The following is a 15,434-nucleotide window of genomic DNA, read 5'->3' on the forward strand; positions in this document are numbered from 1 at the left end:
GTAAGACATAACGTCTTTATCTGATGTTGTCAATCTTCACCCAATCCTTGACAGTGGGACAGAATCCCTAGCTACTTTGGTCTTGGGAGGTCTCACCGAAGAATATTCCTAAGCACAATAGAGCCAAAGGATGCTCAACCCCTTGAGACCTGATCCAGTTTGTAATGAGTGATAACGGTATGATGAGAAGATCATGTAGCTGCTGCACAGATATCATCTAGAGAAACTCTGGCATGAAAAAGTACTGATGACACAGCTCTTGTTGAATGGGCTTGAACTGGTTTAGGAAGTTGGAGACCTTTAGAGTGATAAATAAATGTGATGCAGTCTGTGAGGCACTTACCTAAGGTAACCTTAGCAACTGGATTACCCAAATGGAGGGAAGAGAATGCTACAAACAGCTGATCCAATTTTCTAAAAACCTTTGTCTTGTGAAGGTAAAAGAACATAGTTGTCTGTGCACGTCTAGCAAATGAAGGACATATTCCCCTTTCTTAGAAAAATTAGGGAAAAATACTGGTAATTGTAGAGACTGGTCAGTGTTGGTTTCAGATACTACCTTTGGTTAAAAGCAATGGATTTGTTCCAAGTGCAACTCTATCTTTATGAAAAATCAAGTAGGGTGATTTGCAAGACAGAGCCTGGAGCTCAGATATTCTTCTTGTGGAAGTGATAGCAACCAGGAGTAAAGTCTTCCAGGACAAATATTTCAAGTCACAGGATGCTGATGGTTCAAAGGGAGTCTTAGTAAGGGCATGCAGATCCCAAGGGGAGCTGTTTCTTTTAAACAGAGGTTTAAGTATCATGAGTCCTTTAAAGAAAGCTTTACAAAGCTTGTGAAACATTAGAGAAGAACCATTCAAGCCCGAATGAAAATTTGAAATTGATGCTAGATGGACTTAATCTTGGATGTAGAGGAACTGGACTGGAACAGTGTAGTTAGAAAATCTAGAACTTCATGAATAGGGCTGGTATAAGGTCTAGTTCTTTATTCAAGGCCCATCTGTCAGTCAAGAATTTGGATGAATCATGCCCTCTGGGTGAGTTAGGAGATCTGGAGCTCTATCCAAAATCCATGCCTTCAATATTAGATGAGGCCAAAGAAAGGGAAAACAATCTTGTCAAGGCCAGAAGGGGGCAATGAGGATTATTGTGTTCTCCGTCCTTTTGGCTTTCTTCAGGAATCGTGATATGAGAGGAGTCAGGGAAAAGGCATATAGCAGACCAGGAGGCCAATTGTGGAGAAGAGGATCTCTGGGTGACTCCCCTTGAGGGGGGATTAGGGCAAAGCAACTTATGCACTTGTTGTTCATGGGAGAGGCAAAAAGGTCGCAGCAAGGTTGGCCTCAATGATGAAAAATCTTGTTCACCACCAGAGGATTGAGAGACCATTCATGAGGCAAAAGAATCATTCTGATCAACTTGTCGACTATCACGTTGGAACTTCCGGGAATGTTTATTGCTGCCAGAAAGCAGTTGGAAGAAATCACCCATTGCCAAACTATGAGTCCTTCTCAACAGAGTGGGTAAGATTTGGTTCCACCTTGTTTGTTTATATACCAGACTATTGACATGTTGTCTGTCTGACTCGCTACCATCCCGGAAGGAAGGGCATCTTGCAATGCTAACAGCACTGCCCTCATTTCTAGAATATTGAAGTGCACGTTGGCCTCCAGTTGGGACCATGTATCTTGGACTGTCTTTCCCAGATAATTCCCCCCACCCTATCTGGGAAGCATCTGTGGTCACTATGGCTTGGGGCTGGGGAAGAGTAAATGGCCGGCCTGAGAGAATCTGGTTAGAGTATAGCCACCATTTGAGATCCTGTTTGCAATGGTTGGTGATCAAAATTTGGTGAGACATTGGTTAGTGTATTAGAGACCATTGTGAAGCTAGCAACCACTGTAGGATTCGCATATGAAACCTTGCCAGGGGAACTAGTGTGATTGATGCAGTTATGGATCCTACTGTTTGAAGAACAAGTTTTGCTGGAACCCTGTTTTTCTGAAGAATTTGTCTGATTTGAAATCTAATCCAATGAAGTCTCTCTGGAGGGACAGATGCAATACCTGAAACAGTATCTGAGTAAAAATGTAATAATTTGTTTGTGTATCTGTTTTTGTGTTTGTTTACATCTGTGTACAAATCATTTTATTTGTCTTTTTTTGTGTTTTAAACTGTAAAAATGTAACAGTTTGTTGAATATGTTTTTGGAGCTTTTCTCCCCAAGCATCTGCTGAAAATGGACATGTATCCAGTCAGACTATCCTGGTAAACAAATGTAAAATAAATAAATGAGCTCCAATGAAATCCAGTTGCTGAGATGACTGAACAGTGGATTTTTTTTATGTTTATTGTTATGCCTAGAAATGTACAAAGATTTATGCTGTAGTCTCTTGCTTGTTCTTAATAGACACCTGGTGGTAGCAGTAAGGAGCCAGTCATCAAGATATGGAAAGACTCAAAAACCTTGCAGTCTGAGGTGAGCTGCAACCACTGCCATGCATTTGGTTAACACCCTGAGGGCTGTGGTGAGGCCAAAGAACAGTGTTGTGAACTGGAAATGACTGGCTCCTAGCCAGAAGCATAGAAACCTCCTGGAGCTTTTTGTTTTTCATTTTTATGCGGCAATAAGCATCTTGGAGGTCTAGAGAGCACATCCAGTTGTCTTTTTCCAAGAAAGGAAGTATTGACTGAACAGAGACCATCCAGAATTTGGTTTGGTGGACTGCCTTGTTGAACTGGCTGAGATCCAGAATGGGTCTCCAGTCCCCTGTTTTTTGGGCACTAAAAAGAATCTTGAGTAAACCTCAAATCCTGATTGGTCTGATGGGACTGTTTGGATGACTCTCTTGTCGAGCAGTTTTTGAATTTCTAAAACTGCTGCTTCCCTCTGATTGGGTGGAACATCTGTGAGTCTTTTTTGGGGTGTTGTACTCATAACAGGAATTTTGTAACCTCTAGATATTATTCCCTGCACTCATTTGTCTGAAGATATCCGTTGCCAGGCAGGTTGATACAGAGATAATCACCCCCCAACTGCCTCCAGATGAAGACAATTGGGCCCCCTTTCAGGGATGCTGATAGGAAGTTCCAGAGAAGGATTCTCTGGACCGCTGATTTTGCAGTCCATTTCTGCCCCCAGGATGGCATCTTCCATTGCTTCCCCCTCTACCCGGGGAAAGTCATTGCCTCGCGAGTCTTGGAAAGGCCCTTTGGATTTTTTAAACCATAGTCTCCCACTTCTTTGGTTCCTAGAATAAGGTCTCTGAGGAGTGGAGAAACCTATACCTACTGCAGATAGGGTCTTGCCATCTTTTTGACATCTGGCTAGGGTGTCTTTTACCTTGTGGGCCAAAAAGGGTAGATGTGTCAAAAGGAGCATTGATGAAAGACATTTTATATGGCTTCGTAAAGTTGCACAAGCGCATCCAGGAATGCCTTCTAATGGCTATACCCGCTGCTCTAGTCATCCCTTCAGCTGCATGGGCAATGAGCCTCATGGACAAATTGGAGATAGTATCAAGGGTTGCATGCTGAGAGGAAACTCTGTTATGGACCCTTTCAGCCACTGCTTCTGAGAGAGTATTTGAAAGCTCTTTAATCTCTCTGGAATCTGGTAAAGTGTGCCATATAATTCAAGGACCTTAGAGCGAAGGTCATTGAAGCATAGACATGCTTCACAAATCTACCCAACATCCTAGACTCCTTGTTAGGAGGATGGATAGTTGGACTCTCTTCAGCGAGTTCCTTTTTGGTGGCAGCCGCTATCACCATAGCATCAACAGGAATACCTTTACACCAATGTGGTTCATCCTTAGGGGCCGATAATATACAGTCAGGTCTCTTGTGAATTGGCTCTATGTAGTCAGGCATCTTCCTCGCCTGCTGAGTGATCAGTTTAATAAGATCATCAGTGGGTGGAGAGAGCCAAGAAGTAGAGGGCTGGGCAGGAAAAGCCTCCAGGTATACTGATTCCTTCAAGAAAGGTTGAATAGAGGACCAGCCACCCCTCTGTTTCAGGATTTCTAGGATGTCCCCAAAGGAAACATCATCAGGGGGTGCCCAGGGGAACCTTCCCCCTCATCAAAATCAATATCTTTGGTAAGGACTCTTCCGGGGAGTCCAGGTGCTTCCTCTTGCACTTTTTCTTCACACGGACTTCCTCGGGGGAATGATCCAGGGAAGTGTCCAAAGAGGATACCACTAAAGTTGGAGTCACCTGAGACTTTTGTGCCCTCTGTCCCGGGAATGAGACTGATGGTACCTCAGGCAAAGAGGAAGTAAAAATCTGTCCCAACAGGGATGGCAAAGACTGAGAGTCCCCAATGGACAATGTCTTCTCTGTTATTCTAAAGGCTGGCCCCCATAGAGGGATGGGAGCATGGAACCAAAATTGACTCCTTTGGAACTGGGGTCACACCCTGCACTGAGGAGACAGCCTCTAAAACAGAAGCCTGGGTCGATCATACAAAGGCCAAGGTACCAAGGGACATGGATGGTTCCGAAGGAAATGAAATTTATTTAAGCCCCTTGGACCAGACCAGAGAATCATGACCCGGGGAGACTTCCTGTGCTGAAGGCTCAGAGGAACTCAAGACAACTCTTGGAACCAGGGAAGAGGATGCTACTGGAACCAAAACAGTCAACACCAGAGGAGTCAGAACCAAGGGCTCTGAGATCTAAACAGGAGTTGGAGGAGGAGGGTATGGAGACGTTATAGCTAGGCTAGTTCCAAGGCCAGTATGGCTAGGAACCAAGGGTAAACCCCTGGCCATCAGGAGCTGATCCACCAGTCTCAATATATCGGCCTCAGAAAGACTCTTAGAATGGATAGTAGATGAGGAGGGAGATTTTTGGAGTCTCACTTCCACAAAGGGGCTGTGTGACATATCCTTAAAGGGGTCAATGGAAGGAGAGTATTTAGTTTTTGGCAATTGTAATAGCTTTGGCACCGAAGAAGCTTTCAGTTCCAAAAGGAGCTTGGGTCTGGAACCAGATAAATTCTCTGGTGCCTAGGAACTCTTTGGTGTATGTATTTTCTTAGATGACTCCGAGGATCTTGGAACCAAAGAAGGCCTTTTCTTTGTAACAGAAGAAGAAGAAGATGGGGAAGAAGAACTAGAGAGGAATTTCTTAAAAGGGAATAAAGAACTATTTCAAAAAGTTAGAAAATTAGAAAATAACTCACTGATATAGCTAAGGCTCAAGAGAAGGAAAACTAATGTGTCTGGTCTGCAAAGTGTCAAATGAGATCTGAGGTAATTTTAGAGAGAAGCGTTATGGGTAGTGCCTGGCTCGAGTGTTTGGAGAGTGTGAGCTGGAAGATATAGACAAGTCGGTTCCAAGGTTCAGAATTGAACTCACTGTAAAGGATTGGGTGAAGATTAAAAACATCAGATCATATGTTCCCAGCTACCTCTTTCTCCCCATTTCACCTTCATTTGCTATCTACCCAAGGAAATTCTTAGAAGTCTGCTTGGGGTATAAAAATACCTATGCAAACACTTCCAAGCAAGGATCCTAAACCACCTGAACTTTGTTGCATACTTGGGAACCATACATATGTCCTCCCATTGTTCTCTTGGAAATTGCTTTTCTAGTAACTCTTCCCAATCTTTTCTAAACTCCTCTGATTGATTCTTATAGTATCGTGCAAGATTTTATATGCACTGCTAATTATCCCTCTTTTTCTGTTCTAAATTCTGTTCTAAAAAACAAAAACCTCCACCAGAGCAGGTCTTTTAGTTAAGATTCCCTTTCTATTAGCCTATACTCTGATATCAATCCCTGGTAGGGAAGGCAGTCCGTAGCCAGCAGTCCAAATGTCTTCTTGGCCTCATCCCACTCCATTACCTTTCCCTCTCCAGTTACTTGTTCCCAATACCTTGCTTCATTTGTCAGTTTTTTCCAGTAAATTCCAGTCCTGTCTTGTAGGTGCAGTGTGGAAAATGTAAGCAGTGCCACTTCACATCAAACAGTTCAAATATATATGTGAAAACACTGAATCTTCATTTATGGGATAGAGATAGGTACAGCTGCAATTCACAGGGAGTGGTCTACCTGGCCACCTGTGATTCTTGCTCTGGATTTTATGTAGGTAAAACTGTGTGGAAGCCAGCTAGGAGAGTGCATGAACACAGTTTAGCCATTAAGAAAATGGACAGTGGCAACACACTGACTAAGTATTCCCTCACTTGTCTAGATTTCAGAAAACTTCAATTCTTTGCACTGGATCCATGGACAAAATTGTGGGAAACTATAATAATCCTACTAGAATGCTGTGAGTCCAGTAGGTAAATAAGATCAAGGGAAGATAAACCTCCTGGGTGTAATTATTTTCTTAATATAAAATGCTTTCTATTAGCACAAAAATTGTTAAATGATTTTATGTTGTTCAAAATTATTTTTCTAACTAAACAATGCATAGAGCATTGAGTGTATAATTTTGATGCATTTATTGCATCATAGACTTTCTCTGCATGAGTACATTACTTGTTTCATTAAGTGTGTTTTTAGATAAATGTTTCTTCACATTTACAAGCTGTTCACAAAATTGTTTGATAGGTTCAAATGGGTCATGTGATGACATGACTGAATATGTATTTTAATCTCTGAAGTAGTTCAAGGATATATTAAATGAACAAAATAGCGTAGTTAATCTAGACTAGTGTTGGAGACTGTTTCTTTTACTGGCTTCAGTGGAATTATTTATTGTTTTATAACCATTTCTTTCATTGTTCTCTAGAGTTATCAAAAAAAACAACTGCTTAACAGCAATGTTTCTAAAGTCATGCACGTTATCTAGATACTCCTTAATTTTCTGTTTAGCACTCTGCAGTTGCACATCTTGTTCTGTAAAATCCCCCTTGTTCTGTAATACTTTAACCTTTGCCAGCCCTTCTAAATAATTCTTTTACTTCTTAACCATATCACGTTGTATTTTATTTCTACCCTATTTTTAAACTCCACCTTCATTTTAATCCACTCACTAGCTACAACTTCTGGAGTACTTTCTATCTTTCCTAACAACTCCTGAATAATTTCCACTACCTGTTCTTTAAATTCCTCTCTTTTTAACAGGCAGGTGGGAAGCACCACTGTCTCATCTTTACTTCATTACCCTGTATTTTTATCTTAATAACTACTGGTGCATGATCTGGAATAGTTACTGGATGTGTGTCAAAGTTCTTAATTAAATGCACATTCCTATGAAATATAATTTCTGTTTAGTCTAGCCCAGTTAAATTCTCTCTTAGTACCTGCTACTGAAATCACTTCTTCCATACCAAATACTTTCATACATTTCTTCAGAAATCTACCCTGTTTTGTTATATTTTCCCTTCCAGGCCCTCCAGATGCATCCTTATTGTTTCAAATCAAGTCCCAGTTCCCACCTACAAGTAATATTCCCTGCTGAAAGTTAATAATTTCTCCCAGTTTTTTTAAGCTCCAAAATAGTTTTAGGTGGAATATAAATACATGCCAGTGTAATCTTCATCACGTGCCAGTAGCCTCTTACTACCACAAATCTGCCATTGTCATCTGTTTTCTTCATCTATCACTATAGATACTCCTCTAGCAATTAATATAAATATCCCTCTTTTCCTTTGTCCTTGATATTCTGCTCAGTATCCATTCAGAAATCCTTTATCACATTTATATGCTCAGTTCTCATGTGTCTCATGTAGCATTGCAGTTTCTACTTTGCATTTCTTAATATATAAAAACTCATTATTCCCACCTATTTTATATGATAACTTTTTTAAATGTCTAGTCCAGCTTTTTTGTGATACATGCACCCAATAATGTTTGGCAGGTTAATTCTTTATATAGTTTTTTTTTTCTTATCAACATTGGAACTTCTGTCACCTTTTAAAAATGTATTTTAATGAAAACCCTCAAAAATGTAATAAAATAAAGTAAATGCACCCCAGAACATCCCTGTAATCTGTTACCTTAATACAAATACACACACACAACTATTTACATCCTCAAATAATCAAGTTTAACCCTCCTACTAGGAACAATTGTTGCAAACAGACAGCTGCAAACACACGCCTTACTTAACCTAAAATTGAGGTCATCCATGCCAAGATGCATGCTATTGACTGTGCTTCTAGTTACAATAATTGGTGTCTGTTTTTTTTTAATCTATATTTCCCTCCCAGATGTGAAAAACAACTTGCATACTTTCAGAAAACTTTAACTTTCAGCCTTGCAGAAACCAATGTGCTGACTTTTTGTTGCCCTATTATCTGCTTGTGTCCATGGAAATGTAAGAGAAAAAATGTAGTCCTAAGCTGCAGACTTCTAAAGACAGGCTGAAACATTTATTGCTAAAGAAAACTTTTCATTATATACAGTGTTCTCTTATTTGTTTCTACTTAAAATATGTTATTAGATTAAGCCAAGGGTCTTACTCAAGACATTCACCTATACAAAATTAAGAGAAAACATATCTACACTACATATATTATGATCTGTGTACTTTTGTAGCACATCTCCTACCTCAACAACCCAAGATTACAGTCTACTAACTTAAATGTGGTTTTATATTGCCTTTTTTCTCTTTTTGCATTGTAATGGCTACATTTCTTAATACTAAAAAAGGAAGAACAAGAAAAAAGGGCATGTGTTAACTTTAGTATCTTTATCACATACAAGAACAACTAATTTTGTATTGGAATACGTTTTGTAAAAACACTTTTAAGAACAGAAAATGTTTACTTACAGTTACCCTTTTCCTTGCCCTTCATCTCCCCTTAGTGTGCTTCCAAACATTAATGACATGAAGTGAGACAAATGCCTTTTAGCTCTCCACAAGTTCAACAAGTTAAAGTCCACTCTTTCCACTTTTTCTTATACAGCAGTATTTCAAAAATGTGATGGATGCTTTGCAGTCATACATTTATTCACACATTTCTGTGTTGCTCGTCTTCTTCCTGTTCATCTCTAGCTCCCATATCCAGACTCCACTTCAGTTCCAAGGTATTCTTGATTCTTCTAGTCAACTCATGTGCTTTTCTCTCAAGCAACAGTGTAAAAGGTTCTACTGGCAAAGTCTCAGTGTGTGCTTTATTAAAAGAAGAATGGGAAGCAGAGTCCCCTTCTCCTTTTCTTGGACAGACTTTTGTATTTCGTCCTAAGCCTGTTCTGCTTAAAAAATTATTTTGATCCTCCAGGAAAACATATTCTGAAGATAGCTAGATATAGAAGCTTGAATCTCACAGACAATTCTCTTCATTCAGTGATTTCTGGAATAATTTTTTTTCTCTTCTACCTGTTGTACAGTGAGTAATTATTTCTGCAAATGCTCTATTGTCTCCAACTTTTATTATCTTGTCTTTTACCACTGTTTTTGTCAGGATTCATTCTTTCTGCTGGTAGGTTTGCATATTTACTAAATACTGGTTTTGGCTGCTTTCTCATGGCCAGATATAGAGCATACACACTGAGTGCCCTTTCAAAGTAACAGTTCGTGGTGTAGAATACCAATCCAGTTGCTTTTTGTGCCTTCATAAAATCAATGCATTCTCTTTCTTTTAGTTTCTTTGGTACAGCAGAATATCTCTGATTTTCCCTACATGCTCTGACCTCTGATTCTACCATTTTTTGAAACATCTCTTCTTGAACAGTTTAATGCCCAGCCAGACTTTTCATTTCAGTCTCTGATTTTTGAAGTTTTATTTCATCTCTTATCTGAATAACCTGTGTAAAGCTTCTTAAATTTTTTCCAACCATTTATTTGAGTTGATATACTTCTTCAGTGTTTCATTTATTTTAATTAGCTCTGAGCACTTATTTTTCCTCTAGATTACTGAAAGCCATATCTTACACCAAAGCTGGAGCTTGGACTGCTTTTTGCTGAACAGCTGCAGGATTCTTCACATTTTCTCTTCACCTTTTCTAGTTGATTTTCTTTCAGCCTCTGTTAGTTTCTTCTTTGATGGCATTTAGGGAATATTCTTACTAGTCAGTAAGTGAATTTACTAAAATTGACAATGTTCCTGGCCCTTGTCTTCAGCTTCTTTGTTTCACAGAGAGAGAGAGAGCTGAAGTTATGCTGTTAATCAGTGTGCAGCCATCTTGGAAAGTCCTGTAACTCCTGTTACTTCTTAACATGTCTCTTTCTCTTGTTTCTAGCAAGTTTTTAAACTTCATTTTATCTCACTCAGTATCTAACTTCTGAAGATATTTCTGCCTTTCCAAATAACTGTTAAATAATTTCCACTATCGATTTCTTAACTTCATCTTTTTATCAAGTAGGTTAGAAAGAGCCAGTGTCTCATTTGAACTTCATTACCCTGCATTTTTATTTTATTTTTTTAGAAGTACATGACCTGAAATAGTTATTTAATGTGTGTCAAAGCTTTCAAGTAAATGCACATGTTACTACAAAATATAATTTCTATCTATTCTAGTCTAGTTACTGTACCTTAGGGAATAATATGTCAATTATATCTGAGTTCCACTACTGAATTCACATCTTCCATATCTAATATTTTCATACATTTCTTCAGAAATCTACTCTCTTAACATTTCCCTTCTAGACCCCTTGATACAGCCTCACTATTAAAATAAAGTTCTAGTCCCCACCTGTAAGTAATAGTCCCTGCTTAAAGACAATTATTTCTCCCAATATTTTCTTAAGCTCCATGATAGCAGTTTTGGTGGAATATAAATACATGCAAGCATAATCCTCCTCACTTGCCAATAGACCCTTACTACTACAAATCAGCCATTATTGTCTTTTTTTCCTCTTCTGTCAATATTGGAGCCCCTCTAGAAATTAGTCTAATTGCTCCCCCTTTCCTTTGTCATTGATATTGTACTAAATATCCATCCTGAAAACTCTTATTTGTCAAATGCACATACTCATTTCTTTCCAAACATGTAACCTGCAGTATTACTATTTGCAGTCAGTTTCTTAATATAATTCAGTACTCTTTCTTTTTGTCTATACCTGTAATGCCATTTACATTCCAATGTAATATGGATAGTGTAGCCATTATGATAAGAATATACTGTTCCCAGTCAGTAAATGTGACAGTTTTGTGAATGTGTATTTCCAACTTTTGTTTTTCATGCACACACTAATGTTTGTCAGACTGATATTTTATACAGTTGTTTCTTCTCATCTCCATTTTAATGTGTCATGCTTTCAATACATTTTGTTTTACTGAAAACCCTCAATCAAAAAACCTAAATATGAAAAAGAACATACCCTATTAACTGGATGAAACACAAAACACTGTGCACATCTTTAAAAATGAAGTATAACCTCCAGATAAGAACTGATCTAAACTGACAGCAGCATCCACAGGCATTGCCTATTCTAAAATTAAAGTTACCCATGCTAAAGTGAATGCTACAACCTATGTTCTTATTTACACTGACTGCTGTCTTCCCTCTCAGATGAGAAAAACAGTTTGTATGCTTTCAGAAAATATTAACATTTAGCCCTAAGAAAAAGTACAGTAGTATTTTTCAATAAAACTGAATTGTACACTGTTCTATTAAATACATTAAAGTATTAAGGCTGCTAGGGAGGCTGCTATCTCATATTCATGTCCCATAATTTCAAACATTTTCACTGAGCTGCTTGCCATTGTATCTTTAAATTTGGAATTTCCCTCAGCAAATAATGATCACAACTCGAAGGATTAATTGCTTCCAGACAGTTGGTCTGCTTATAAAAGTAGTCAGCAATGAATCTTTGTAAATTTCACTTAGAACATAATTTACAACTGCCTTCAGCTGAAGACTTCTGGACTCCCACTGAACATCTACTAATGGGGAAAAAAAACAAGCTAATACCTTTGCATATGTAAGAAACTTATCATTGTTCATGCCCTTCATTATTCTCTCTTATTTTTCAGGGCTACTTGCTTACAAATAAAACTTGTTTATAGCTTAAGCCAAATGGCATTAATTTAGGCATTCATATTATATTTTAATTCTCCATATAATACAATCAGTGCACTTTTTATACCCCTCCCTCACCTCAGCATTCCAAGATAACAGCATATTAATATTAAACTTCCTTTTGTCCAATCTTCTCGTTATACTGTAAAGCATATATTTCATACAACCAAAAAAGTACTTGTTTACTTTGATATCTTTAACACACACAACGGTCAATGAAAAGACTGCCCCCCACATTTGAAATACACCTGACTACACACTACATAAAACTGTTTTACTATGTATAACATACAGTTTATATCACAAAATGTTTCATACCAATATTAGTAAGAACAATTGTTTTACTTAGTTATTTTCTTTTCTTTTTTGGTGCCCTGCTAAACATTAATGACAAAGTGGGTATGTGTTTTACAGTCCACCCAAATGTCCAGTCTTTTTCAGCCACTTTTCCTTGCAAAGCCATATTTCACAAATGTGATTGATGCTGTATAGTCTTTCATTTATTCACTAATTTCAGTGTTGCTGGTTTTCCTCATGTGCATCTGCATCTCCTAACACTAGACTCTGGTTTAAGTCCAAGGTACTTCTGATTTTTTTAGTCAACTCCTGTGCTTTTTTCTGTCTATAAAACATTTTCTTTTGGAACACTGGAAAATGTTTCACTGTCAAAGTTTCTCTGTGGTTTATTATGAGAAGCAGAGCCCCCTTCTGTTCACTGGCTTGCCTTTTGTTGGATAAACTTTTTTTTATTTCCTCCTTAGCTTATTTGGCATCCAGAAATGTATTTGATCCTCCAGAAATAAATATCCTGAAGACAGATGTATGCAGTAGCTTGAATCTTATACCCACATCTCAACATTCCCCTGATTGCTGGGATAAATTTGCTTATCTTCAGCCTGGTGTACAGTGAATAATCATTTTTCACAAACACTGCCATCTCCAATTTTTAATACTTTTCCCTTCTGCTACTGTTTTGTCAGGATCTACTCTCTCTGTTGGTATGATTGAATCTTTACTAATAGAGGTCTTGTCTGCTCTGCTTTCTCATGGCCAAGTTTGGAGCATACACTGAACATGCCCTTTCAATAAACAAATCCTGATATAGAATACCAGTCTACTTGTTCATTTGTAATTTCATAAAATTAACCCAGTGTGTTACTTACAGTTTCTCTGGTACAGCAGAAAATCTCAAGTTTTCTTTACTAGCTCTTCTAACTGCCAGTTTTATTTAAACAGCTCTTCTTGAGAAGTCTCATACTCAGCCAGCCTTTTCTACATTTCACCCTCTGCTTTTTGCCATTTTATTAGTTTATCTGAATAGCTTGTCAAAGCCTCTTCTATTATTCCGCCAAGAAACAGAAACTTGAAAGTCTTGAACAACAAACCAAGCAGGAATCCTCGTACACCAGCGTCTTTAATGAGAACAAGCAATGAAAAAATCACAACTCACAACTTAGCGCTAAGTTGTGAGTTGTGATTTCTTCTATTATTCCAGCTTTTTATTATATGAGCTGGTATAATTCTTCAATGTTTCATTTATTTTAATCACTTCTGAGTACATTTGATTTGCTTTACCTCTAAATTACTGGCAGCCATCTTTTGTACCAAAGTATGGACTGCTTTTTGCTAAACAGCTGCAGGATTCTTCCCAGCCAATGTTTGCTCTTCATCTTTTCTGTTGATTTTCTTTCAGGTTCTCTAAATTTCTTCTTTGCTGGCATCCAGGCACTGGACTTATAAGCCAGTAACTGAATTTTACTAAAGGTGACAACGCCGATTCTTATTTCTCAGTTTCTTTTTTCACACTGGGAGGGATTAAAAGAACTTGTTGATTAGTGTCCAGCTGTCTTGGAATGCCTCAAGACTTGATTCTCCTTAGTAAAACTAGAAACCCACCAGTCTGTGTCTGGTAAGAAAGAATAAGTAAATGTTTTGTCTTGTGAGGTTTAGAAATTGAGTGCTCAGATTCTCAACTCTGTAGTTATGGGGTGCAGCAAGAACATATTGAATCTAGGCACATACTATAAGTAATCCAGAAAGCCTGAGCATCGTCCTGCCCTCAAACCCCTTTCCAGCACTAGCAGGAGAATACCTGACTGACTTACATACCACTTTTAAGAAAAAGGCGCTACAATGGTAACTTAAAAAAGTCTCAGAATTGTTCTTTTGCGGTGCAAAGTGCTCAAAATGTAAGTAGCAGCTATGTATAGGAGAGCATAGAGTCAACAAAAAATTTTTAGTAACAGCGAGCTTTTGTTTGTCATTAATAAATTTGAGTTCTAATCATTAATGTGACAAATTTACGTTTGCAGTATCTTGCTTGTCAAGAACTATAAGATGACAAATGCAGTGTTTGTTTTGTTCATTTTACCACAGGAAAAGGTGACATGGCGATGTCTAACATTGTTGGATCGAATGTGTTCGACATGCTGTGCCTTGGCTTGCCGTGGTTTATTAGAACTGCCTTTGTGAACACATCTTCACCTGTAGAAGTGAACAGTGCTGGACTGACATATACAGCTGCATCTCTTCTTCTCTCCATTGTTTTCATTTTCTTTGCCATTCACTTTAATGGGTGGAAACTTGATAAGAAGCTTGGGGCAGTATGCCTTGTTGTTTATTTAATATTTGCTACTTTATCAGTTCTATATGAACTCGGGATTATTGGTAATAATCCAGTGAAAGCATGTGGTGATTAATTCCAAAAAAGTGACAGCAATATGTCTAGAAAATGACCTGCACAGCTATTTAACTGTAAAATGCAGTGAGCATCTGAATGCATGTTTTAATTCCCTTATGTTGTATCATATCTCTGTATGCTGCTGTTGAAATGGTGCTTGAAGCTGCATATAGCATCTGTCTACCTGGCAGAGGCTGAGCACATCAAAGATCAAACAGCTGTGCAGTAATTGGTTTTATAGAATTTAGCATAGTCTATGAAAAATCTTTGACTGCACGTGACTGTAAAGCAGGCAGACAAATACACTTAACTTTAAGAGGTAGCCATATACTTGTGTGTATTCAGTTGCTGTGCCATATAACCACAGACTGTGTGTTGTACAATTGTCATCTCCGTTTTGGATTCTGATACATGAACTTTTTGTAGGATCATACATCATTAAACAGCATAAAATAATTGTGTATGTTATAAGTATTCACACTCATTTCGGTAGCTCTGTTTTCTTACAAAATGGCTCTTATAATCTGGGCTGTTTTACATATATAAGCATGGGGCCATTAATAAAAACCTACATACTGTCTGTAGTTAATTAAAGCAGATTAGTGAAACTTAATAAAACTTAAAAATAAGTTGGTTCTAGGCAAAATACAACTCTGTCATATAACTTATTTTTGCCACAGGCTAAATATAGCAAACGTGTCTATAGCTTTTAGGTTTAAATGTTCACATCTACCCTGTAAGTCATGTGGTCAAAGACTGCAGCATGCCATACAGTAGATTTGCTTACAGTAACATAATTTGATGACTGCAAAGGAGTGTACGTGTG

General features: G+C 38.0%; 1 protein-coding gene across 1 annotated transcript in view; it reads left to right on the forward strand.

Annotated features, from left to right (window-relative positions):
* SLC24A5 (solute carrier family 24 member 5) overlaps nt 1-15,064 on the forward strand; it is a 327,312-nt gene extending 312,248 nt beyond the window's left edge. Inside the window, exon 9 of the mRNA XM_044077581.1 lies at nt 14,305-15,064. Coding sequence (XP_043933516.1) covers nt 14,305-14,627 — 323 coding nt within the window. The 3' untranslated portion in view covers nt 14,628-15,064. The remainder of the gene's footprint in view (nt 1-14,304) is intronic.
* Nucleotides 15,065-15,434: the final 370 nt, after the last annotated feature.

This window comes from Protopterus annectens, chromosome 7.part0 (genome assembly GCF_019279795.1).
Source record: "Protopterus annectens isolate FY-2018-M chromosome 7.part0, PAN1.0, whole genome shotgun sequence".
Lineage (NCBI taxonomy): Eukaryota > Metazoa > Chordata > Ceratodontiformes > Protopteridae > Protopterus > Protopterus annectens.